Below are 25,734 nucleotides of genomic sequence, written 5' to 3'. Positions count from 1 at the left end.
TAGAATAGAATAAGAATACTTTCGTTGATTTACAGTTTACATAGTTGTTCCAAACAGGTTTGCTTCCATTTGTATGAAATATATACATCTGAATTCCATTTGAATGGGTAATTTGAATGATTGCAGTTGCCCATGTAGGACATTGCAACATCACATTTATGTATAGGATCTAAAAACTTAACTTTGTTTATGGTTCAGAAAATTTACGGATACCATGCTACTTTTGCTATTTTCTTAGGTTGGTTTAAAAAAGGGGAATATCCTATTAAAGACAAGAGCCTCATTGACTAGAACAGCAACCTGAGAAGATTTTTCAGCTCCAGTTTTATTCCTCGTCTTCAAAGGCTAGATTTTCACGGTAATCTTCCATTAACTTTGTCAAATCCTTTCCCAAGCTCTCCAGTATTAAATCTTCTCTTTTCCCATCTACTCCTTCAGAGAAGAATTGCATTCCACCACTTCTTATCATTCTTCCTTTATCTCTGTCTTCCTTTGCCCGGACCACATCTCCACTTTGCAGCATCATAACCATGGGGTGATTTTTATGCAAAATGTGCACAAAAATCTGATCTCCTTCTACAGTTTTTGAGTGGTTAACGAGCCTGGTATTGAAAATCTCCTCGCCATCTCTTAAAGTGCTTAGTTCTACACCCACTGAACTAATCCCACTCTTGAACCTCACCATAAAGCATAATACAATCCCTGAACATTGCTCGGTGCTGTCCACTGTAGCATTCAGTAAATCATCACCACTGGTTTCCATCTTCTTTTCTAAGCACTCTGGAACCCCATTTGCTGAAAAACTGAGTAACTCCAGACAACGTGTTTCCTGTAATTCCAATAGAAGACTGAGGTAATTAGCATATAATGAACTCTCAAATTTTGAAAATGAAATAATAGCTGAATGTCAATCAGAATGGAACTCATGACTTTGTACTTATGGATACGAGCCCTTAACCAAAAGACAAAAGTAGGTCTGCAGCATGTCTCTTGCTTTCCATGTTCGATATCCAAGTTGGATTCTTGGATATCTCATGTTGGATTCTTAAATTTCCCATGTTAGAGATAAGACAGCCGAAGTTGTATTCTGGCTGCTTGTCCAATAAAACTGTTGGAGTGACTAACTCAAAACTAAGGTACCCTATAACCATGTGTCCTAGGTCCTTTTTCCCCCATACTTCTAGGGAGTTATTGTAGATGAAAAGATTTCCAGGCCTGCTAATAATATTCTGAAACCAGCAACCAATCCATGTAATTACACTATAAGTGGTTCTAGCATTTGAAAAGTATTAGATTACAAGGAAAATGAGAGATACCTTGATTAATTGGCGGGGTTTCAATATTGAGCTCCCTGAGCCAGCCAATCTGCAACCTGTAGCATGCACTTTTCTTAAGGATTTCATCCCTTCCATTCCTTGAATACGCTTAACATTCCTACATTCTGATATTGAGAGCTCTTGCAATGACTGCAAGGACCCAAAGTCGGGCAATTCAACAAGTTCCCTGCAGTTGTGTATCCTCAGCAGCTTAAGCCTCTTCATATGTGACATGTTAGAGGTTTTCTTTAGTCCCAAACAGTCTTGAATACGCACTTCAATGAGTTCCTTTGGAAGAAATGGAAGTTCCAAAAACTCTGTACAGTGATGCAGGTAGAGTTTGCTTAGGCGCAAAAGTGTGCCAAAAGTTGGTGGCAAAAAGGACATTTTGTATGACTTAAGATGCATATTTTCTAATGATGATAGCTCTCCAATATGTTGTGGTAGAGGACAACCACCCGCTCTTAGATTCTTTAAGGACGTGAGTCTTGAAAAGCTAGCTGGAAGAACAGATAGACTGTAGGTTTCTTCCATTTCTAGAGTCTTTAGGCAAGAAAGTTTCCCTATGCTCTGGGGAAGCTCGCATAGATTGTAGCATTCATTGAGCAACAACTCCTCTAAACGGACCAGATCTCCCAACTCCTCTGGCAGTCGAACCAAAGAAGTGCAGTGATTCAGGTTCAGATGTTGTAAACAATTAAGCTGACCTATTGATATAGGCAATCTCCATATTGCTGCACAATTACTTAGGACCAGCCTTTCCAGACAAACAAGGTCCCCTATCTCTGCTTCTAAGCTGATTCTTCCACAACCAGTCATATCCAACCGGCATAAGCTTTCAAGTTCATAGATTGAGTTAGGTAGAGTCTGTAAACTAGAACAACCATGTAAATCCAGATATCGCAAGCGATTCAATTCTCCTAGTGGTTGAGGAAGGCTTCTCAATTCATGGCAACCATGAAGAGACAGCTTCTCCAAGCAGGACAGCCATCTAAAGGATTTGGGCAAATTCTTTAAGGGCATTCCATCCAATTTGACCTTTTTTAGAACTCCCAGATCTTCAAATGAGTCGGGTAACATTCTGATACGGTGACAATTTGATAAAAAGAGCACCTCCAGAGATTTTAGGTTACATATGGTGTTTGGAAGTAGGATTAAGTTGCAGCAATTTGACAGATCAAGGAACTTAAGCTCTGTCAGAAATCCAATGGACTCTGGTAGTTCCCTCAGTTTTATACAACCACAGAGCTCCAGTTGAATGATAGACGTGTGGTTGGCTAAATCTGGAAGGACTTGAAGACTTGTGCAGTAATTTAGCTTAAGTACTTTGAGGTTTTTCAGAGCCTGCAAACAGAAAAGACATATTATTTAATTATTAGGAACATATCAAGCAGGTATTCCTGTCTATTCAATTTTTTGATATCATTAAAGCTTTTGGAATTCTGTGTCATTGGAAAAGAAAATAAAGAATCATTCGGTCTCTTCAATCTCATTTACTTCCTAAAAAATTGGAAATCACCTCAATATTGGATGGTTCTGACCACAGTGCCTCAATCCCTTTGCTGAAGCTTAAATCAAGTACAACTACACGTTTCATATTCCATTCACATGGCAAGCATTTTAGAGGGCAGTTTTCCCATCTTAGCCACTTCAAATCTGGAGGCATTTTTCTATAGTCTCCCTCTACAAGAGCTCCATCAAGCCAAAGCAATTGCAAATTACACATTCTTTGAAAACTACGAGTTTGAAGTTTTACATCTTTCTGAAGGTATGTAAGACATCTCACCCTTTCTGTTCCCTGATCAGATTACAATCGATACAATTTTATTAGCATAAATATTGACTTTGAATTATGCTATAGGAAATAGAAAAAAATCACTGGCCTACGCAACATGCCAATGAAATACAGTAGAAAAACCAAATACAAAGATAACCTAGAAGCACATCTCAAATACCTTGTCTACAACAAAGTTTGGTCCAATTCGTAAGGAAACTGATATCCTATCACTTCCCAAATTTAGTTCAAGGACTAGAAAAATATTGGGAAGAAGAATAAAGCAAATGGAATTCAAACCCTCACCTTTTCTTCCATTAAGACTTGTTCAACCTCTTCTGGCTTCCACAATCTGCTACGCTTTCCTGGTTCTGCTGATTCATCTTCTACAATGGCTCTTCCCATATCCCTCAGCTCACTATGCATTGCAAGTCTATCTTGCTCATCGAATTTAATGAGTGATTTCAGCTTCATTTTTGTTAGGCCTACATTGGGATGCAAATGACTAGCTTTCCAAAAGCTAATCACACTTACCCTCTTTCTTCCTATGAATAAACAAGCCATGTCTAAAGACATCTCCTTTTGGTCAGATTTGAGGCCATCATAACAAAGTCTAAGAATGGCGTACTTGCCATGGTTACTTGAATATTCTAGTGTTTGAATGACTTGATTCCAATGGCTTAAGTCTTTATTATACAAATGTGCACCCAAAACTTCAAGTGAAAATGGCAACCTATTGCAAATATCCACAGCTTTGCATGACAATGCTCTATAATATTCTTTGGGTTTATCTCTCATGAAAGCATGCCAGCTAAAAAATTCAAGGGCGTGTTCCTTAGACAGTCCCTGCAATTCATAAACAAAACTTCCATTTTCAATATTTAGTATGTTGGGGTCAAGCGTTGTTACAAGCACTCTGCTACCTGGTCCAAACCAATCACCTCGTAGAGCCTCCAACTGCTTCCAGTCATCAACATATTCCAGAATAACAAGGGCCTTAATGGACCTCAAACGGCCCTTCATCAACATCTTTCCATGAGCCTCATTATTAACTTTATCCTTGAACTTGACGAGGTTTTTCAATATCTGGCGCTGCATCTTAGCTACACCATTTATCTCTTGGGCTTTATGACGCACATCATATACAAAGCAGGTAGCATCGAATTTGAGATAGATCTGATTGTGAATGGCCTTTGCTAGCGAGGTTTTTCCGACACCTCCATTTCCATAAATGGCAACAGTTTGGACATTCTCATCAGAATCTGTATTGAGCTTTTTTATAACTTTACTTATGTGTTCTGCCATATAGATGAAGATTGACTTTGAAATTCTGAGTGGTTCATTTCTGATCTCTTGGGGTGTCGTATCTGAGGGGTCTTCTTCTGAGGGCTGGAGTGGAGCTTCCTCCACTGAGGTAGACTTTTGTTGTAATGTCTTGAAAACATCCTGGACTACAAGCTTGACTAGTTCTGCTTCATATCTGAAAGACAAACGAGTTTGCAAAATAAGACATTGTCGGGCTTTTGTGTAATAATTATTACCGTATGTGTTCTGCAACAACAAATAGATCTCTTAGACTACTACTAATTAGTAAAATGCTGTTCAACCTAAGAATTTGTAATGTCCCCATTTTGAGATGGGATTTAATAATAAATTTTAAAAATATAATATAATATAATTAAGCTATAATTAAGTTAATGAAAAGGCATGGAATGAAGAGCTGTGACTCTAAAAAACAAGATATAAGAGGGAGAAGAGATCGTTTGAAAGAAGATAAGGAGGAGGGAAGAAAGGAATGACGCATGGGAATCAAGGATTAATGGAGGAAGAAAGGAATGGGAAGTAAATCAGGTTGTGTCTCTTTCAAAGGGCAAGAATTATGAAGGGTTGTACTATTTCAAAGGGTGGAAATTGTGATAGGTTGTGTCTCTTTCAAAGAGCAAGAATTATGAAGGATTGTACTATTTCAAAGGGTGGAAATTGTGATAGGTTGTGTCTCTTGCCAAGGGGCAGGCGTGATGAAGAGATGTGACCTCTCCCTCACATGGGAAGCTATAAAGGGGAGAAGGTTCATTTGAGGAAAAGAGGGAAGGGAGACCAATTTGGAGAATAATATATTATTCTTAAAGACAGCAATGAAAAGTGGTGACTCAATTGTTATGAAAGGTGGTGCCTCAATTTCTATGAAAGGTGGTGACTCTTCCCCAATAAAGGAGAGATCATTCCAAGCATTCAAGGATTACTCACTCACTCATTGACCATCTAATCAACAATCACTTAGTCATCAACTCACCAATGCCTCAAATCATCTAAGCATTCAAGGATTACTCACTCACTCATCGATCATCTAATCAACAATCACTTAGTCATCAACTCACCAATGCCTCAAATCATCCAATCAAAGGAATTCATTGAATCAATCAATCAATCATATAAATATCATCAAAGGTTTCTGATTTAATATAGTCATTATTTATTCCTCTCAGCAATCCGACCTAACACTCCAGTTGGTATGAATTTTTGTGCATAGTATAAAGTGCTGTAACTACATATGTTATTACTGCATTCTTATAATTTATGATGCAATGCTTTACGAATTATAAATAAATTAGTAAATAGAAATCTGGCGAATTATATTCTGTAGTTGACTCATTGTATGTCAAATATATTTCTGCCTATGTTCTCAATGTTTAACATTATAACTGCATTTATTCTGATTATTTCCAGCCATGAGAGAGAGAGGAGCTTGCAAGCAGGGGAATGGTGTTGGGGTGACCTTCTAGGCATGCCACCTCATGGTATAAGACCAGGGAGTCCCATGAGGCCAAAGGGGTATAGAGGATGCTGCCTTTGGGCCTATGAAGGATCAACTTTCTGGGCACCCTATTGTGATGGCCCTCATGCTCTCTATCATGGTGGATGAATGTGTTAATCATGAGACATAGGATAGGGCTGACAAGGTTAAAAAAAACAGTGATACAATACCTCACTAGGTATTCCACCTCATATGGTATGGGCAACATGAGGCCAAGGGGGAATGAGATCCGCCCTTGGGCCTAGGATAGAGGGTCTCTAGGGCACCCTATCTAGTCATCCTCTTCTATGCCCTCTATGATTGAACTCTCAAGAATAATTTAATATTGTAATTAGAACTATATCTTACATATGTATGATTGGTGTTTCCTAATTAATAGATCTATTTGATGAATAAGATTATTGTATATTTTCTTACTCGCAGAGTTTTCAGTCAAAGCAACAGATATCTCTAACCCCTATTACCTTTCAATTAGGGCAAAAATTGGGTATCTCTAATTTGGAAACATTCCAGAATTTCTATGATTTATGATCTTCAAAATCATGTAAGAGAAACCTTCACTATGTACATAGAAGAAATTGGCCAAATTCTCTCAAAGTTTGACCGTTGTTATTTTCAAATTCAAAACAAGATTCACCCAAAGAACAATGAAGAGAGAGGATTCAGCTCCAACCAAAATGAAGATAAGTGTGTAAATCAGAAAGTGTCGGAAATTTGGATATTGTTCTATTTGTGAATACGCATGGGATTTCAAAAAAAATTAAAAGAATTATAAAGCCACTAAAGAGAAAAGATACTCTTATGCATAAAGTCACAACCTTACATAAGAGTATCTTTTGTGAATCTATATCCTCTCCTTTTCTTTGATGCAGCAGTAGAAATTAATTAGTTGTCAGTGAAGTAAATGCTAGTTGGAAAATTTGAATTTTAAAAACAAGAGGGATAATTTTGTCAGGAGGACAGCGACAAACAAAAAGAAAATGAATATTATTTTATTCAGCAGCAAGCTTGTTGAGTGCAGCCAAGCAGAAGGAATGTTGCAGCAGCAACAGAGCTTGTGAATGAGAAGGAGAAAGAGTGCAGTGCAGCAGCATGTAGCTCCAGATGAGCAGAAGAATAGGGAGCTCAGTGCAGCTCCAAACAATTGAAGAAGTTAGTTGTGGTTGCAACTCCAAACTGTTGTGTGTATTGACAATTGTTTGGCAAACAGAGCAGCAGCTCTGTCTCTAGTTTTTGGATTTTATTTCCAATGGGTTCCGTGGGTATTTCTGTCAATCTTGCTATACCAATGTATCATTCACCATCAGCAGATCATAGTGCTTCAACCAATGATAAATAAATTGTGTCCCTCTTATATAATCAATCACACCAATATTTAAGCCCTCTCAGAAAGGACTATCCATAATAGTGCTTCAGTCAAATATATAATAGCATTTAGATTATTAAACTAATCTTTTTCTTACTGTGATAAAATTATAAATATATTGTTCACAGAGTAGCAAGATCAATTTATCTTAAAGTTAAATTCTCGATGCATTTCTTTCTGATTTTACTACTAACAAGCAATTTGCTTGCACATGAATAACGGTGAGCACTAACCTTACGAGGTAAGACTACTTGAGCACTGGTCCGATTGGGTAAGGCAAATGCATTTTCAAGGTATCTAAAGGTGAGACTTTTGGGACTTTACGGTTCACAGACTGGAGTGATTCCACCTGTAGTCAAATGTTTTATCTATTGTTCTTGACATTGCTAGCTAATACAAATGATGAATATCCTCTGCATAAGAATTTATATGTTACCAAACTTTCTTAGAATTATTCAGAATAGCATGGACACAATCTCTTAATGTATTTCTTTTATTAGTTGATATGAATAACATTTCAACAAAAAATGAGCAATTTGCTTACGTACCCTGCTGTGTCTTCTGTAGACCATCCAGAGAACGAGGAAACTTTAAAGAGAGCACTGTTCCACTCGCTAATTCGTTCCGGTGTGTATCTTTGTTTCTTCTTCTCAAAAGCCTCAGCAAAGACACCTCTCCCAGGATTTCTTACATCTGTTGGCTTGACATAAAAGAATAAGGGTATACACATACCATTTGATTTGCACATTTGAGCAACCTCGTCCAGGCACCAATGGGACTCTGCAAAGTTGGCGGTGAAGATTGGAATGAGGATGGCACTGTTGTCGATTGCCTCTTGAATAGTTGAACTGATCTCGTCCCCCCTTTTCAACTTTTGGCTATCAAGGAAAGCATTAACCCCTGCATTTTCCAAGGAAGTATACAGATGATCTACAAATGTTTTTCTTACGTCCTCCCCTCTGAAACTTAAGAAAACATCATATATCTTGGATGGAGAGGGCATTGTCCTGTCTAAAGGATTGTATCTAATCAATGCCATATTAATTACCGCTTGTTGGAGAGGTCTCTTCTTCTTCTGCCAAAGCAAAATAAAGTTCCTTTTCCCTAGTATGTAGAAATGAGATTAATGTGATCTTTTTCTTTCCAAGGCCGAAAAGCTCCAATCTGAGTAAGACTATTGGAATTATAGTCTTTCCAAGGTTATAATAATTCTTCCTGCTATTAGTTGTCAGCTGTGAGTTAAGAGGCTATTGGGCTTTAACTCTTTAATGGTCAAGTGATTCCTCCTGCTATTGAGTATATTCTCTATGCCCGTAACTTAGGCTTAAGTTGGATCTATCTTGATAAAGCCAAGATGATTTCTCCAGCTATTTCCTATAATTCGAGTATAGGACTATTGGACTTTTGTTATTTGGAGAGCTGGATTGACTCCTCCAGCTATTACATGTAATCTGAGTTTGAGACTATTGGAGCTTTGCTCCTTGCAAGGGCGCTATAAGGTCTAATCTCTGAATTTGAGACAGTAAGGCTTAAACACTCGGCAAGGCTGAGTTGATTTATACTATTTTCAGAGTAATCTCCAAATTTGTATCTTTGAGACCATTTGGCTTTACTCTCCACAAAGGCTGATGAGTTCCAGGAGTTTACTATTGTTTTAAGGTGGAACCTCTAAATTTAAGACTATTGGAGATAGTTTCTCACAACTCTAGAGTGAATCCTCCAGCTAGTAGCCACTGGTTATGGTTAAGACTGTTGGGCATTTACTCTACCAAGGCTGGGGTGATTTATTCTGCTAGTGGGTATAATCTCAATTTCTGGATAACTTAAGATACTACCTGGCTAATACTCCTCGTGAAGGTGTGGTGATTCCGCCTGCAATCTCGAGTTAGAGACTATTCTGCTTCTCTTTGTAAGCATGGGAGAGTCTCGAACCCTTTACAAAACCCAATTTTGGATTTATCAAGCTCCCCTTTGACTGACCTAGTTAGATAACAAAGAATTTCTCCACAGCCAAGCTCAAATCGAAGTGTCTTGCAGCAACGATACTCATCAATTCAAACTAAAACCAAAAGACTGAAAACATACCAGAGAAATAATTCCGAGATGAATCATAACAATCCCAATTTGATTTGTAAGATTTATAGAAATAGCATCCAACAAATTCTGCAGGCTGTAGCCCAAACAAGCCTACTATATAAAACATACATCCTCAGAATATTCAACCAAAATATCCCTCAAAAACGCGTATGACACTTGAAGTGTTCATCAAATTCACCACGAATCGTTGATAATGTCGTTGCGTAGCGTGTTATTACTCCTATTCACATCACGACACCTTCGAGCTGGGAAGCATTCGATGAATTTCAGGTCAATTCCCTTTCCTAATACTTCACATACTGTGAAAAGTCCATATCAGAGTTTACTATTGTGCCCTAAAACCAAATACGTTTCTGCCAACAAAATTGCCTGTTATCTGCAACGAAGGTTAGGGCATCCAATGAATTTGACGTGTGAAATTTTGTGTGGCTCAACTGGTTTTGAGTAAAAACATTATTAACTATGCAGACGGTCCAAAATGCATACATTATGAAACGGATCAATCTGTATTTCATTGTGTATATTCCCGGATAAACCAGAGGGATCAAATGGGTTAACATGTTGAGCGGGCTTTTCATAATTTTTAATGTTTACCCAAATATCATTAGTGATCGGGCTCAAGCTTTATTGGCTTGGGGTGGCTTGTTTGCAGTGCACTATACCTGGAGGCTACATCATACCTTGGTCGAAGGTGACAAAACTATTCATATCGATTATTTTTATTGCATTTTGCAATGGTTTGTTAATTGTGTCGGCCTATATTTATTCTTTCACTAAGTGTGTTTCTGATTGGACTGTGCATTTCCTTGAGAGGCTTCAACCGTTTATTGGCCCAACTTTTATTACATGGTCAGCTTGCTCCAAGTTTGGACGACGCCTTTGTTTTAACTATCATACAGCATTTTGGTTGTCTCATTTCATGGTGAGTCTTAAACCTCACATTAAGTAATATATTAAGTCTACATAATATCACTTTTAGGTCTAGAAGTCGAAGATTAGTGTGTCATTTAAACCGTCCATGATTTCATTGGTCTCTTGCTTTCATTCATTCAAACTATGCTTGGTATGATGGATGTTGGTTTTATTATCCTCATTAGTCAATGCTATTATGACAAGGTACAAAGCTTGTTTGACATGTTTCATTTTATTATGGCTAACATATATTATAGTTGAGGTTTTATGTTTATGAGTGGGCTTATAGGGGAAGAGCACCAGTAGTTGAGCATGTATGCATTGTTGTGAGGGTTGCTGATACTTTTTGCTCCAAAAATAGTACAAATAAAAATTATTGTTTGAAACATAAAATATAAATTTTGTGTGTTTATATATTAATAATTACAATAAATTGCACCAACACTTGTGACTTTAAAGTTGTTATTGCTATGAAATGTACCATTAGTTGTAAAAATCAACCAATCATGTGATGCCACATCAGCTACACAATAGTATAAGGGCCTCTTTTGGACGCTTATTGGTCTCACTTTTTGGGGGGTTGTTTTGGACACCTTGGCAAAAAACATGTTGATGTGGCACCATACTTGATGATGTGGCCTTGAAACCTTAGTTATAAGCAAGGGACTTGCCAAGTAAGTTGCTGTAAAAAATTGAGAGTGATTTGAAATTTCCATGCACGGTTTTGAGAAGCGTAGAATTAGGGTGCACAACTATTGGGTCCTCTCCCTTAGCTTGGGGTGGCACGACCTATGGCCTACCACCCACGCATCCTCTATAGCGTCACCCACCCCCACCACACCCCTCGCCACTAGTAGCGGGCTCATGTTTTGCCTCCATTAGCGGTAGGGTCACATGAGTGCCTAGGGGGCCAATCCCTAGGTGTTAATTTTTTTTCCGTTTTTTGTGCAGCTGAGTCTCAATAGAAAAATTAGCATAACAGGCATATGGTGTCGATTTTTCGCAAACAAGATATCATTAGAAAGTTGGTTCCACCACCTTTGTAATAGAGCAAGTTATTTTGCTAGTTTTTGTTTGTTTGTTGCCATTTTTAATCAATTGAAGTTATATCTTTAATTTGGACTCTCGAGCTTAGAACTTTTTGCCATGATCTTCTATTTTAGTGATCGTAGCGTTGAAAAGGTATTAAAGAGCTCTATCATTCAGTCAATGCACTTTTTCCAGATTCAGCCTCAAGTACATTTTATTATCAGATATCACCTGATGGATCCTTGATGTGTTACTCATATTTTTTATTAGTTCGAAAGGTGCTATTTTGATCTTTGCACTTCATATCATTTCTAGATCATTAGTAAATCGTGTGTTGCATCTTGGATTCTAGGGTTGGCCAAATTGAGAGTTTTCTAATTGACCCTTGCAATGAGACTAATTCAATTTTCTTATCATGATTCCTTTGAGAATTTCTTATCAATATTTCTCCAGTGTTTTTGTACAAATGTATTCGGTCCTTTGATTGCTAAGATTTTAGGGTTCTAGAGTTTACTCCACATAGTGCTTCTTGTGTTCTTTGCATCAGGTTCCTTCATATGGATGGAGATTGATTGAACTTGAGATGGGTTTATTTGTCATTTAGATGTGATTGAAGACATTCATTGATGACCGATCGGGTTGTCCTATTCATCTCTGGAGCTTGTTCTACATCTATTTCCCAGTTTCTTCCTATGGGAAACAAGTTGTTTGTGTATGCGGGAAAAGCAGGTCAATAGAACTTAAAATGTGAAAAAATGAAGTTTGTATGCATGGTATCATGTTTTCATACACTTACCATTTTATAGTAGGTTATTCATTGGGGGGGGAGGCTACATAGTCTCCCTTCTTCTTTCCATATGGAAAGGTGGGGGGGGGGGAGGGGGGCATCATTTGTATCTTCGTGATGAATATAGTTCATGGGGAGTATCATATCGTGTTGCATAGTGTTTCATCATCTTGCATAATTTGCATGATAATTTCACTCCCTAAGTTGCACTTAAGGGTGGGTGTTGGTGTGAATGTGTTTATATCCTAACTAGTTCTTAGTTAGAACCTATTCACATTTTAATTTTACTTAGGTCCTAGCTTGCATTTAAGTTAGATTGCATCGTCCTAAGTTATCCTAGGTGGTATCTCTAGAAGTTAGTTATAATGGGGCCATGTCTTATTATTTACTTTTAGCATCTAGGTTATTTAATATTGCCTTATGTATTTAATGTTTGTATCAAGGGTACTTGTTTCATCACATAGGATTAAGAAATATGTCCACATCTTGTGCACTCCTACCTCATGATCTTCCCTATATAGGCAAGGCTTATGTGCATTTGTATTCATATTCAACCATTATCAATCTATGAATTGTTATGCAAGTTATATTGTCATTCTCTCTTGTGGAAGCTATTTCGTTCTTGTAGGGATCTTGGGGGTGTTGGGGACTCACCTATCAACTCCTACAATATTTTGTGAATATTCTAAAAAATGATGCAAATGCTAACTATCAATTAAAGCAACTTTCAATAAATTTTCCAAATTTACTCCTTGGATAGAAAATCCTTGTGGATTCTTCACTTTTTTAGATCTACAAGCGAAATCCCCCTCTAATAATGACCTTCCTTCTTTAGATGAGCCTAAAATTTCAGAACAATTAGCCACTAATGGAGCTTCTAGTCAAGAAATGGAAACGCCTTTGGTTCACTCAAAATCTTCCCACAAGTGAGCCAAACAAATCTAACAAACTTTGAAAGATTTTAAGAATCGATGAAATAGGTAAAACGAGCACAAGAAGTTCTTACAACGCAAGGCAGTAGGCTTAATTCAATATTGAAGGTAACTTTGGAGTCTATTGATGAACTAAATATCTTAATGGACTCGGAACCAACTTCCTATAAAGAAGTTAAGGATATTGTAGTGTGGAGGCAAGTATGCAAAATGAGTATGACACTCTTTTAAAAAATGGCACATGGGAGTTTGTTGATTCTCCAGTTGGTTATAAACCTATTGGTTGCAAGTGGATCTTTAGAAACAAATATAAAGCAAATGGTTTACTTAAAAAACATAAAGCCCGACTTATTGCAAAAGTTTATGCTAAAAAAGAGAGCATAGGTTATGAAGAAAATTTTGCACCTATAGTGAAATGGACTACCATTCATGCTTTGTTGGCTCTTGCAGCACAAAATGGGTGGAAGTTCATCAAATGGATATCAAAACTGCATGCTTGAATGATGGTCTCAAAGAAATAGTATATATGACTCAACCAAAAGGCTATGTTGTTAGTGGTAAAGAACAACAAGTATGCAAGCTTGTAAAATCATTGTATGGTTTTAAAAAAGCTACCTAAGTTGGCTAAAAAATAATTGAGCATCTCATGAAGTTGAATTTCAAGCATTTTGAATTTAATGATGCAACTCTTTTTGTAAAATGGTTGATGCAATTTTTGTCTATCTTGTTGTTTATATGGATGATTTATTTCTCACTAGTAATAATGAGGATTATATTCAAAATATGAAAGACATATTGAATTAAGGGTTTGAATTGATTAATTTAGGCAAACTTCATTATTATTTGGGTATTGAGGCAATTCAACAACCTGCGTATATATTCATCACCACGGGGGCTTCACTGGCTAGGCAATATACATCATGTGCATTTATATTGGTGGATTTAATATCTCAAAAAAAAGCTCAGTATATTGCCCATTTGGTGAAAATAGGGGGTTTTTTAATTTGGGCTATGAAAAAATGCATTATATGGTCAAAATAGGGGGGTTTTAATATGGATTGTGTATTGGGAGGGGGTGACAAAAAAAGATTTTAGGGCAATATTTAAAATAGAGGTATTATTTAGTATGTCATGAACGCACGTGCTATAATCCATGCTCACTAAGTGAAGCCCCCGTCCATGTTCATCACCTAGCAAAAATATATTGATGAGCTTCTCAATAAGTTTGGCATGGCTGACTGCAAACCATTTAGTACTCTTATAGAGCAAAATTTGAAAATCACATCAAATGGCTCTACTACATTGATTGATGCAACTACATACAAGCAAATTATTGATAGTTTAATTTATACAACTACCCATCCAAATATTTCTTTTGTTGTTAAATTCTCTCTAGAGTCATGTAACAATCTAGAGAAACTCATTGGTTAGCAACCAAATGAGTCAAAACTATGGGCTCAAATACCGCAAGACAACACACTTCTTTTTGCTTGGATATCCAATTTCTGATTATGCAGGTGAATTGGAAGATCGAAAATCTACATCCGGTTTCTTAGTTCATCTTGGGTCTGGAGTCATTTCTTGGAAATCTTAAAAGCGATCAGTACCAATACTATCCTCTGCATAAGCCGAACATATAGCAGTTTCTTAGGAAATTTAGGAAATCTTATGGCTTCCAAGAATTTTTGAAGATTTACAAGAACAAGTTTCATCCACACCAGTCTTCGTTGACAATCACTCTACAATGGAAATGTTCAAAAATCTAGTCTTTCATGATTGAACTAAACACATCAACACCAAGTTTTCATTTGATTTATTGTCATGTGAATGAACTAAACACATCAACACCAAGTTTTCATTTGATTTAATGTCATGTGAAGAAAGATTGTAGTGTACAACTCAAATATTGTCTCACTCCAGATCAACTCGCAGATATTCTTACCAAAGTACTTGGACAAGATAAGTTTGAGAAATTCCAAGGAATGCTTGGTTTAATCTCTTCAGATTAAGGAGATTAACTTTGTTGTATCTGTCTATTCTGTCAGTTAATTTTGTTGTTTGTTATGTCCGTTATGTGTTCGAATAGTTTTCTGTTGAGGCAGTTCTGTTCAGACAGTTTAACTGTCTTCTATCTGTTTTTAATGTATTTTCAATGTGAATAATAATATAGTTGTCTTTTGCCATTCAATTCACAAATTCCGGCCTTATATTTATTTTTTTCTTTTTCATTTTCCTCCAATTTAACAGAGTAAAAAATTATACATTTCAGAAAATAGTATATTTATGAGGTCGCGAGCTCTACAAATTACTCCTAAAAAATTGAACAGTGATCACTACAGTGGCAGAAACTATGAAAAGGGAAAAAAAAAAGAAAACAGTGGCAGAAACTATGAAAAGGGGAAAAGAAAAAAAAACAGTGGCAGAAACTCTGAAAAGGGGAAAAAAAAGAAAACAGTGGCAGAAACTATGAAAAGGGAAAATAATTGCATTAAAAGGGTCTCACATGGGGCAGCCACCTAAAAAAGTCAATGCAGAGAGTATTATTTAAGTCGATAAACAAAACATATATACTGCTTGCATTGTACATTTTATATCAAATAGAATGTGAGTTTTGAATTAACTTTAGCTATGACATTGCTGAGGAACTAGAATAATAATCATATTACAGAGCACTATTTCTTGCGCATCGAACAGATTTCACCAACCAATGTTCATAATTAGAAAAACTAAATGACAGTCATTACAGTATATAGAATAGAATAAGAATACTTTCGTTGATTTACAGTTTACATAGTTGTTCCAAACAGGTTTGCTTCCATTTGTATGAAATATATACATCTGAATTCCATTTGAATGGGTAATTTGAATGATTGCAGTTGCCCATGTAGGACATTGCAACATCACATTTATGTATAGGATCTAAAAACTTAACTTTGTTTATGGTTCAGAAAATTTACGGATACCATGCTACTTTTGCTATTTTCTTAGGTTGGTTTAAAAAGGGGGAATATCCTATTAAAGACAAGAGCCTCATTGACTAGAACAGCAACCTGTGAAGATTTTTCAGCTCCAGTTTTATCCCTCGTCTTCAAAGGCTAGATTTTCACGGTAATCTTCCATTAACTTTGTCAAATCCTTTCCCAAGCTCTCCAGTATTAAATCTTCTCTTTTCCCATCTACTCCTTCAGAGAAGAATTGCATTCCACCACTTCTTATCATTCTTCCTTTATCTCTGTCTTCCTTTGCCCGGACCACATCTCCACTTTGCAGCATCATAACCATGGGGTGATTTTTATGCAAAATGTGCACAAAAATCTGATCTCCTTCTACAGTTTTTGAGTGGTTAACGAGCCTGGTATTGAAAATCTCCTCGCCATCTCTTAAAGTGCTTAGTTCTACACCCACTGAACTAATCCCACTCTTGAACCTCACCATAAAGCATAATACAATCCCTGAACATTGCTCGGTGCTGTCCACTGTAGCATTCAGTAAATCATCACCACTGGTTTCCATCTTCTTTTCTAAGCACTCTGGAACCCCATTTGCTGAAAAACTGAGTAACTCTAGACAACGTGTTTCCTGTAATTCCAATAGAAGACTAAGATAATTAGCATATAATGAACTCTCAAATTTTGAAAATGAAATAATAGCTGAATGTCAATCAGAATGGAACTCATGACTTTGTACTTATGGATACGAGCCCTTAACCAAAAGACAAAAATAGGTCTGCAGCATGTCTCTTGCTTTCCATGTTCGATATCCAAGTTGGATTCTTGGATATCTCATGTTGGATTCTTAAATTTCCCATGTTAGACATAAGACAGCCGAAGTTGTATTCTGGCTGCTTGTCCAATAAAACTGTTGGAGCGACTAACTCAAAACTAAGGTACCCTATAACCATGTGTCCTAGGTCCTTTTTCCCCCATACTTCTAGGGAGTTATTGTAGATGAAAATATTTCCAGGCCTGCTAATAATATTCTGAAACCAGCAACCAATCCATGTAATTACACTATAAGTAGTTCTAGCATTTGAAAAGTATTAGATTACAAGGAAAATGAGAGATACCTTGATTAATTGGCGGGGTTTCAATATTGAGCTTCCTGAGCCAGCCAATCTGCAACCTGTAACATGCACTTTTTTTAAGGATTTCATCCCTTCCATTCCTTGAATACGCTTAACATTCCTACATTCTGATATTGAGAGCTCTTGCAATGACTGCAAGGACCCAAAGTCGGGCAATTCAACAAGTTCCCTGCAGTTGTGTATCCTCAGCAGCTTAAGCCTCTTCATATGTGACATGTTAGAGATTTTCTTTAGTCCCAAACAGTCTTGAATACGCACTTCAATGAGTTCCTTTGGAAGAAGTGGAAGTTCCAAAAACTCTGTACAGTGATGCAGGTAGAGTTTGCTTAGGCGCAGAAGTGTGCCAAAAGTTGGTGGCAAAAAGGACATTTTGTATGACTTAAGATGCATATTTTCTAATGATGACAGCTCTCCAATATATTGTGGTAGAGGACAACCACCCGCTTTTAGATTCTTTAAGGACGTAAGTCTTGAAAAGCTAGCTGGAAGAACAGATAGACTGTAGGTTTCTTCCATTTCTAGAGTCTTTAGGCAAGAAAGCTTCCCGATGCTCTGGGGAAGCTCGCATAGATTGTAGCATTCATTGAGCAACAACTCCTCTAAACGGACCAGATCTCCCAACTCCTCTGGCAGTCGAATCAAAGAAGTGCAGTGATTCAGGTTCAGATGTTGTAAACAATTAAGCTGACCTATTGATATAGGCAATCTCCATATTGCTGCACAATTACTTAGGACCAACCTTTCCAGACAAACAAGGTCCCCTATCTCTGCTTCTAAGCTGATTCTTCCAGAACCAGTCATATCCAACCGGCATAAGCTTTCAAGTTCATAGATTGAGTTAGGTAGAGTCTGTAAACTAGAACAACCATGTAAATCCAGATATCGCAAGCGATTCAATTCTCCTATTGGTTGAGGAAGGCTTCTCAATTCATGGCAACCATGAAGAGACAGCTTCTCCAAGCAGGACAGCCATCTAAAGGATTTGGGCAAATTCTTTAAGGGCATTCCATCCAATTTGACTTTTTTCAGTACTCCCAGATCTTCAAATGAGTCGGGTAACATTCTGATACGGTGACAATTTGATAAAAAGAGCACCTCCAGAGATTTTAGGTTACTTATGGTGTTTGGAAGTTGGATTAAGTTGCAGCAATTTGACAGATCAAGGAACTTAAGCTCTGTCAGAAATCCAATGGACTCTGGTAGTTCCCTCAGTTCTTTACAACCACAGAGCTCCAGTTGAATGATAGACGTGTGGTTGGCTAAATCTGGAAGGACTTGAAGACTTGTGCAGTAATTTAGCTTAAGTACTTTGAGGTTTTTCAGAGCCTGCAAACAGAAAAGACATATTATTTAATTATTAGGAACATATCAAGCAGGTATTCCCGTCTATTCAATTTTTTGATATCATTAAAGCTTTTGGAATTCTGTGTCATTGGAAAAGAAAATAAAGAATCATTCGGTGTCTTCAATCTCATTTACTTCCTAAAAAATTGGAAATCACCTCAATATTGGATGGTTCTGACCACAGTGCCTCAATCCCTTTGCTGAAGCTTAAATCAAGTACAACTACACGTTTCATATTCCATTCACATGGCAAGCATTTTAGAGGGCAATTTTCCCATCTTAGCCACTTCAAATCTGGAGGCATTTTTCTATAGTCTCCCTCTACAAGAGCTCCATCAAGCCAAAGCAATTGCAAATTACACATTCTTTGAAAACTATGAGTTTGAAGTTTTACATCTTTCTGAAGGTATGTAAGACATCTCACCCTTTCTGTTCCCTGATCAGATTACAATCGATACAATTTTATTAGCATAAATATTGACTTTGAATTATGCTATGGGAAATAGAAAAAAATCACTGGCCTACGCAACATGGCAATGAAATACAGTAGAAAAACCAAATACAAAGATAACCTAGAAGCACATCTCAAAATACCTTGTCTACAACAAAGTTTGGTCCAATTCGTAAGGAAACTGATATCCTATCACCTCCCAGATTTAGTTCAAGGACTAGACAAATATTGGGAAGAAGAATAGAGTAAATGGAATAAAAAGCCTCACCTTTTCTTCCATTAAGACTAGTTCAACCTCTTCTGGCTTCCACAATCTGCTACGCTTCCCTGGTTCTGCTGATTCATCTTCTACAATGGCTCTTCCCATATCCCTCAGCTCACTATGCATTGCAAGTCTATCATGCTCATCTAATTTAATGAGTGATTTCAGCTTCATTTTTGTTAGGCCTGCATTGGGATACAAATGACTAGCTTTCCAAAAGCTAATCACACTTACCCTCTTTCTTCCTATGAATAAACAAGCCATGTCTAAAAACATCTCCTTTTGTTCAGGTTTGAGGCCATCGTAACAAAGTCTAAGAATGGCGTACTTGCCACGGTAACTTGAACATTCTAGTATTTGAATGACTTGATTCCAATGGCTTAATTCTCTATTATACAAATGAGCACCCAAAACTTCAAGTGAAAATGGCAACCTATTGCAAATATCCACAGCTTTGCATGACAATTCTCTATAATGTTCTTTGGGTTTATCTCTCATGAAAGCATGCCAACTAAAAAATTCAAGGGCATGTTCCTTAGACAATCCCTCCAATTCATAAACAAAACTTCCAGTTTCATTCTTTAGTATGTTGGGATCAAGCGTTGTTACAAGCACTCTGCTACCTGGTCCAAACCAATCACCTCGTAGAGCCTCCAACTGCTTCCAGTCATCAACATATTCCAGAATAACAAGGGCCTTAATGGACCTCAAACGGCCCTTCATCAACATCTTTCCATGAGCCTCATCATTAACTTTATCCTTGAACTTTGCAAGGTCTTTCAATATCTGGCGCTGCATCTTAGCTACACCATTCGACTCTTGGGCTTTATGACGCACATCATATACAAAGCAGGTAGCATCAAATTTGAGATAGATCTGATTGTGAATGGCCTTTGCTAGCGAGGTTTTTCCGACACCTCCATTTCCATAAATGGCAACAGTTAGGACATTCTCATCAGAATCTATATTGAGCATTTTTATAACTTTACTCGTGTGTTCTGCCATATCGATGAAGATTGACTTTGAAATTCTGAGTGGTTCATTTCTGATCTCCTGGGGTGTTGTATCTGAGGGGTCTTCTTCTAAGGGCTGGGGTGGAGCTTCCTCCACTGAGGTAGACTTTTGTTGTAAAGTCTTGAAAACATCCTGGACTACAAGCTTGACGAGTTCTGCTTCATATCTGAGAGACAAACGAGTTTGCTAAATAAGACATTGTACAGCTTTTGTGTAATAATTATTACTATATGTGTTCTGCAACAACAAATAGATCTCTTAGACTACTACTAATTAGTAAAATGCTGTTGAACCTAAGAATTTCTATGATTTGTAATCTTCAAAATCATGTAAGAGAAACCTTCATTATGTACATAGAAGAAACTGGACAAATTCTCTCAAAGTTTGACCGTTATTATTGTCAAATTCAACGTTCAAATACTCAAGAACGATAAAGAAAGAAGATTCACCCAAACAACGATGAAGAAAGAGGATTCAGCTCCAAGCAAAATGAAGAAAGTTTGTAAATCAGTAAGGGTCAGAAATTTGGACATTGTTCTACTTGTGAATACGCATGGGATTTAGAAAAAATTAAAAGAACTATAGAGCTACTAATGAAAAAGATCGATGTTTATAATTATGATTGTTGGAATTTATTGTTAATACAGTTGGAACGTATCCAGTGTCTTCCAAGATGCGTGCCATAGTTTAACAGCTCCCTGTGAGATTTTTGACTGGGATGGTAGTAGTTTTCCGAACAGGTGCATCTTTTGGGAAAAACGATCAATTCAACTCTCTTCAAGTGGTATCAGAGTAGGTTTGCAGATTTCTCGAATAACACTGAGGAGAGATTTTTGGAACGTGTTCAACATCTTCTCTCGGAATTCGTAACTGTCATGCCCCTGCCTTGACAATAAATATCCTAATAATAAAAAATTGACTTTTCAAAAGGCTTCATAATTTTCTTTATCGACTTCAAACAAACAAGAACATGAATAAGCTAGAGAATTCATTGATCCACAAATTCATTAGAAAATCGTGTAAAGTCTTATGTCTAAGACGATTTGAATTTCTGTAGGTTCTCGTCTTCCATTCATGGTGGTGTCATTAAAAGGTTAATAAGTAGTAAGCAGCGATTAAAAGAAATTAAATGGCTATTAAGTGAAGGCCACAATTGTTTGCAAGCGCGATAAAAAGAAATCACTAATCTGAAGATTATGATAGAAGCGGTTCATAAGATAATAATCAAAGATTATGATTATGATTCCTCTAAATTGTGATGAGGAGATTCCTTTATGGCAGCAGTTCTAAGTTAGGATGCACATTCCAAATAGTGTGGACTGTTCTTGGTGCGGGTCTGTTCTTGGGTGACTCCTCCAATCTTTAACGCTGGTCTTCATTCCTAAGCACTCGCCTTTCAGTTTGCAGTTTTCTCTGAGCACCAACTTGTATTTAAATCAGGGAACTCTTAGTTGTTCAAGTGGTGCTTCAGCGCTGGACATTCCTGAAGCGATCACCATACAATAGGATAAAGCACATACATGTGCGTTATTAACTTTGGTTAAGGAACAATTAAAGAAGGGCCAGCGATTATTTTGGAAAGGACACCTCTTTTGTGGAAATGATACTCTTATGCATAGGTTGTGACTTTACGTCCTCCTTGAGGGCTATATAAGGAAGGATTTCATTTGGAGGAAGGGCATCGAAGAAGAGAAGAAGACCAATCAATCAGGAAGAAGCAAGTAGCTTCAGATTTAATAATAATAATTGGCAGATTCATATATTTACAAGTATTGGGTATGACGCATAGTGCATAGACCATGAACTTACTGATTTGCTTTGTCTTCCATGTAGAAATGGATGTAATTAACATATTGGTAATATATATATTTATATATTTCTATCTTTGCTATTATGATATTGAGCATAATAAATTATACATTAGATTTCTAAACATTTCATCCGTCCGACCATCTCGTTATGGAAGGTAGAATAGAATGCATATAAAGGATGCAAGTAGCATAGGGTTCCATTCAAGTAGAGCAACCCCGGGTGGGGCTAGGAGGCCAAATTGCAGGTGTCAAGAGCTTGATGGAAAAGAATAAGCTCAAGGCGCTTTATATGATGTTCCAGGGGATTTCATAATGAGGATAGGTTGTAGGGGAAGTCTTATTGAATCCCAAATACACATTATCTTTATAATATTGCTGGTTATATGTTTCTTAATCTTTCATAATGATAACTAACCTGGTTGTAGGGTCTAAATAGAAACATAAAGAGACAAGTTGCACTTAGTATAATTCATACTTCAATTGGTGTTCTAGGGCAACATATAGGAATATCGTAACAAGGGACATTACAGTAACATGGTTTAACAGTCTGCTGTGAGATCCTTAACTGGGATGTTATTGGTTTCATGAATAGGTGCATCTTTGGAGAAAAACCACCAGCTCAACTCCCCTCACATCGTGGCAGAGATCCCCCTTAGACGCAGCAGCAAAAATTAATTTGTTGTCAGTGAAGTAAATGCTGGTTGGTAAATTTGAATTTTAAAAACAAGAAGGATTTTTTTGTCAGGAGGACAGTGACAAACAAAAAGAAAAAGAATATTGTTTTATTCAGTAGCAAGCTTGTTGTGTTCCAAGTCAAGCAGAAGGAATGTTGCAGCAGCAGCAGAACTTTTGAATGAGAAAAACAAAGAGTGCAGTGCAGCAGCAGGTAGCTCCAGACGAGCATAAGAACAGGGAGTTCAGTGCAGCTCCAAACAATTGAAGAAGTCAGTTGTGGTTGCAACTCGAAAGCGCTGTAGATGTTTGTTTGTAATCAATAATGTAATCTGAGTTTGAAGAGTTATTTGTAAATGTTTTTTTGTTATGTTGAATTGAAAATGTTCGTTTTGATTTCAACTATCTCTGTGTCTTGTTTTTGTGTGTATTGACCATTGTTAGGCAAACAGAGCAGCAGCTCTGTCTCTTGTTTTTGGATTTTATTTCCAACAAATTAGTATCAGAGCATTGGGTTCGATGGGTTTTATGATTATCCCATCAAGTTGGTATCGGAGCATTGTCTTTTGTGTTTTATTTAGAGTTCAATCCAAAAATGATGAAGAAGAAAGTGTTTCTTAAAATATTGACGGACAATTCTAGTTAACTTAATTCTATTTCTGTCAATCTTGCTATATCAATGTATCATTCACCATCAGCAGATCATAGTCCTTTTTTTTTCTCATTTTTCTTAATCATCACTTTTAGTATTATATTATGTAGGAAATTTGACAACATACAACAGTATGAGTGAAGAAAAATGCCACTGAAAAATGTATTTTATCCCTCTTATATAATCAATCACACCAATGTTTAAGCCCTCTCAGAAAGGACTATCCATAGAAGTGCTTCAGTCAAATAAATAATAGCATTCATATCATTGAACTACTCTGAATCTTACTGTGATACAATTATAAATATATTTTTGACAGAGTAGTATGACCAGAGTATCTTAAAGTTAATTCTCGATGCATTTCTCTCTAATTTTCGATGCATTTCTCTCTAATTTTACTCCTAACAAGCAACTTGCTTGCACATGAATAACAGTGAGCACTCACCTTACGAGGTAAGAATACTTGAGCACTGGTCCGATTGGGTAAGGCAAATGCATTTTCAAGGTATCTAAAAGTGAGAGGGACTTTACGGTTCACAGACTGGAGTGATTCTACCTGTAGTCAAATGTTTAATCTATGGTCCTTGATATTGCTAGCTCACACAAATGATGAATATCCTCTACATAAGAATTTATATGTTACCAAAATTTCCTAGAATTATTCAGAGTAGCAAGGATACAATCCAATAATGTATTTCTTTTATTAGTTAATATGAACAACAGTTTAACAAAAAATGAGCAATTCGTTTACGTACCCTGCTGTGTCTTCCGTAGACCATCCAGAGAAGGAGGAAACTTTAAAGAGAGCACTTTTCCACTCACTGATTCGTTCTGGTGTGTATCTTTGTTTCTTCTTCTCAAAAGCCTCAGCAAAGACACCTCTCCCAGGATTTCTTACATCTGTTGGCTTGACATAAAAGAATAAGGGTATAATTATACCATTTGATTTGCACATTTGAGCAACCTCGTCCAGGCACCAATGGGACTCTGCAAAGTTCGCGGTGAAGATTGGAATGTGGATGGCACTGTTGTCGATTGCCTCTAGAATAGTTGAACTGATCTCGTCCCCCCTTTTCAACTTTTGGCTATCAAGGAAAGCATTAACCCCTGCATTTTCCAAGGAAGTATACAGATGATCTACAAATGTTTTTCTTACGTCCTCCCCTCTGAAACTTAAGAAAACATCATATATCTTGGATGGAGAGGACATAGTCCTGTCTAAAGGATTGTATGTAGTCAGTGACATATTAACTACCGCTTGTTGGAGAGGTCTCTTCTTCTTCTGCCAAAGCAAAAAAAATTCCTTTTTCCCAGTACGTAGAAATGAGATTATCGTGATCTAATTCTTACCAAGACTGAAAGGCTCTAGTCTGAGTTAGACTATTGGAATTTTAGCCTTTCCAAGCTTAGGACAATTCTCCCTGCTATTAGTTGTAAGCTGTGAGTTGAGAGACTATTGGGCTTTGCTCTTAAATGGTCAAGAGATTCCTCCTGCTATTGAGTATAATCTCTCTGTCAGTAACTTAGGCTCGTAGTCTTGGATCTATCTTGATAAAGCCAGGATGATTTCTCTAGCTATTACCTATAATTCGAGTATAAGACTATTGGGCTTTTGTTATTTGGAAAGTTGGATTGATTCCTCCAGCTATTACATGTAATCTGAGTTTGAGACTAGGGCACTATTAGGTCTAATCTCTGAATTTGAGACAATAAGGCTTTAACACTCGGTAAAGCTGAGATGATTTATGCTATTTTTCAGCGTAATCTCCAAAGTTGTGTCTTTGAGACCATTTGGCTTTTACTCTTCACGAAGGCTGATGAGTTCCAACAAATTCTGAAGGCTGTAGCCCAAACAAGCCTACCATATAAAACATACATCCTCAGAATATTCAACCAAAATATCCCTCAAAAACGCGTATGACACTTGAAGTGTTCATCAAATTCACCACGAATCGTTGATAATGTGGTTGCGTAGCGTGTTATTACTCCTCTTCACATCACGACACCTTCGTGCTGGGAAGCATTCAATGAATTTCAGGTCAATTCCCTTGCCTAATACTTCACATACTGTAAAAAGTCCATATCAGAGTTTACTATTGTGCCCTAAAACCACATACGTTTCTGCCAGGAAATTGCCTGTTATCTGCAACGAAGGTTAGGGCATCCAATGAATTTGACGTGTGAAATCTTGTGAGGCTCAACTGGTTTTGAGTACAAACATTACTAACTATGCAGACGGTCCAAAATGCATATATTATGAAACGGGTCAATCTGTATTTCATTGTGTATATTCCCGGATAAACCAGAGGGATCAAATGGGTCAACATGTTGAGCGGGCTTTTCATAACTTTTAATGTTTATCCAAATCAAAACCACATGCCAAGAAATTGAATATGGCAAAATCTGAACAAGCTAT

General features: G+C 37.0%; 1 protein-coding gene across 1 annotated transcript; it reads right to left on the bottom strand.

The window, feature by feature from the left end:
* Positions 1-25,734, bottom strand: LOC131032053 (uncharacterized). Its single transcript, XM_057962963.2, has 10 exons — positions 24,074-25,734; positions 19,176-20,349; positions 18,614-18,892; positions 17,095-18,438; positions 16,107-16,607; positions 7,820-8,394; positions 3,397-4,570; positions 2,836-3,114; positions 1,317-2,660; positions 1-829 (listed from the first exon to the last, which is right to left on the bottom strand). Exons 1-10 carry the CDS (start codon positions 24,562-24,564, stop codon positions 326-328), a joined length of 7,665 nt encoding a protein of 2,554 aa, XP_057818946.2. The 5' UTR covers positions 24,565-25,734; the 3' UTR covers positions 1-325.

Source organism: Cryptomeria japonica, chromosome 4 (assembly GCF_030272615.1).
Source record: "Cryptomeria japonica chromosome 4, Sugi_1.0, whole genome shotgun sequence".
In the NCBI taxonomy this organism is placed as follows: Eukaryota; Viridiplantae; Streptophyta; class Pinopsida; order Cupressales; family Cupressaceae; genus Cryptomeria; species Cryptomeria japonica.
The sequence above is the reverse complement of the archived record's forward strand: the minus strand, read 5'-3'. Positions and strand labels throughout refer to the sequence as shown.

Coding starts and splice junctions, on each gene's coding strand:
- LOC131032053 (XM_057962963.2), bottom strand. CDS start 24,564: ATGTCACTGACTACATACAATCCTTTAGACAGGACTATGTCCTCTCCA. Junction 20,350..24,073: donor TCTACGGAAGACACAGCAGG/GTACGTAAACGA, acceptor TTTGTCTCTCAG/ATATGAAGCAGAACTCGTCA. Junction 4,571..7,819: donor TCTACAGAAGACACAGCAGG/GTACGTAAGCAA, acceptor TTTGTCTTTCAG/ATATGAAGCAGAACTAGTCA.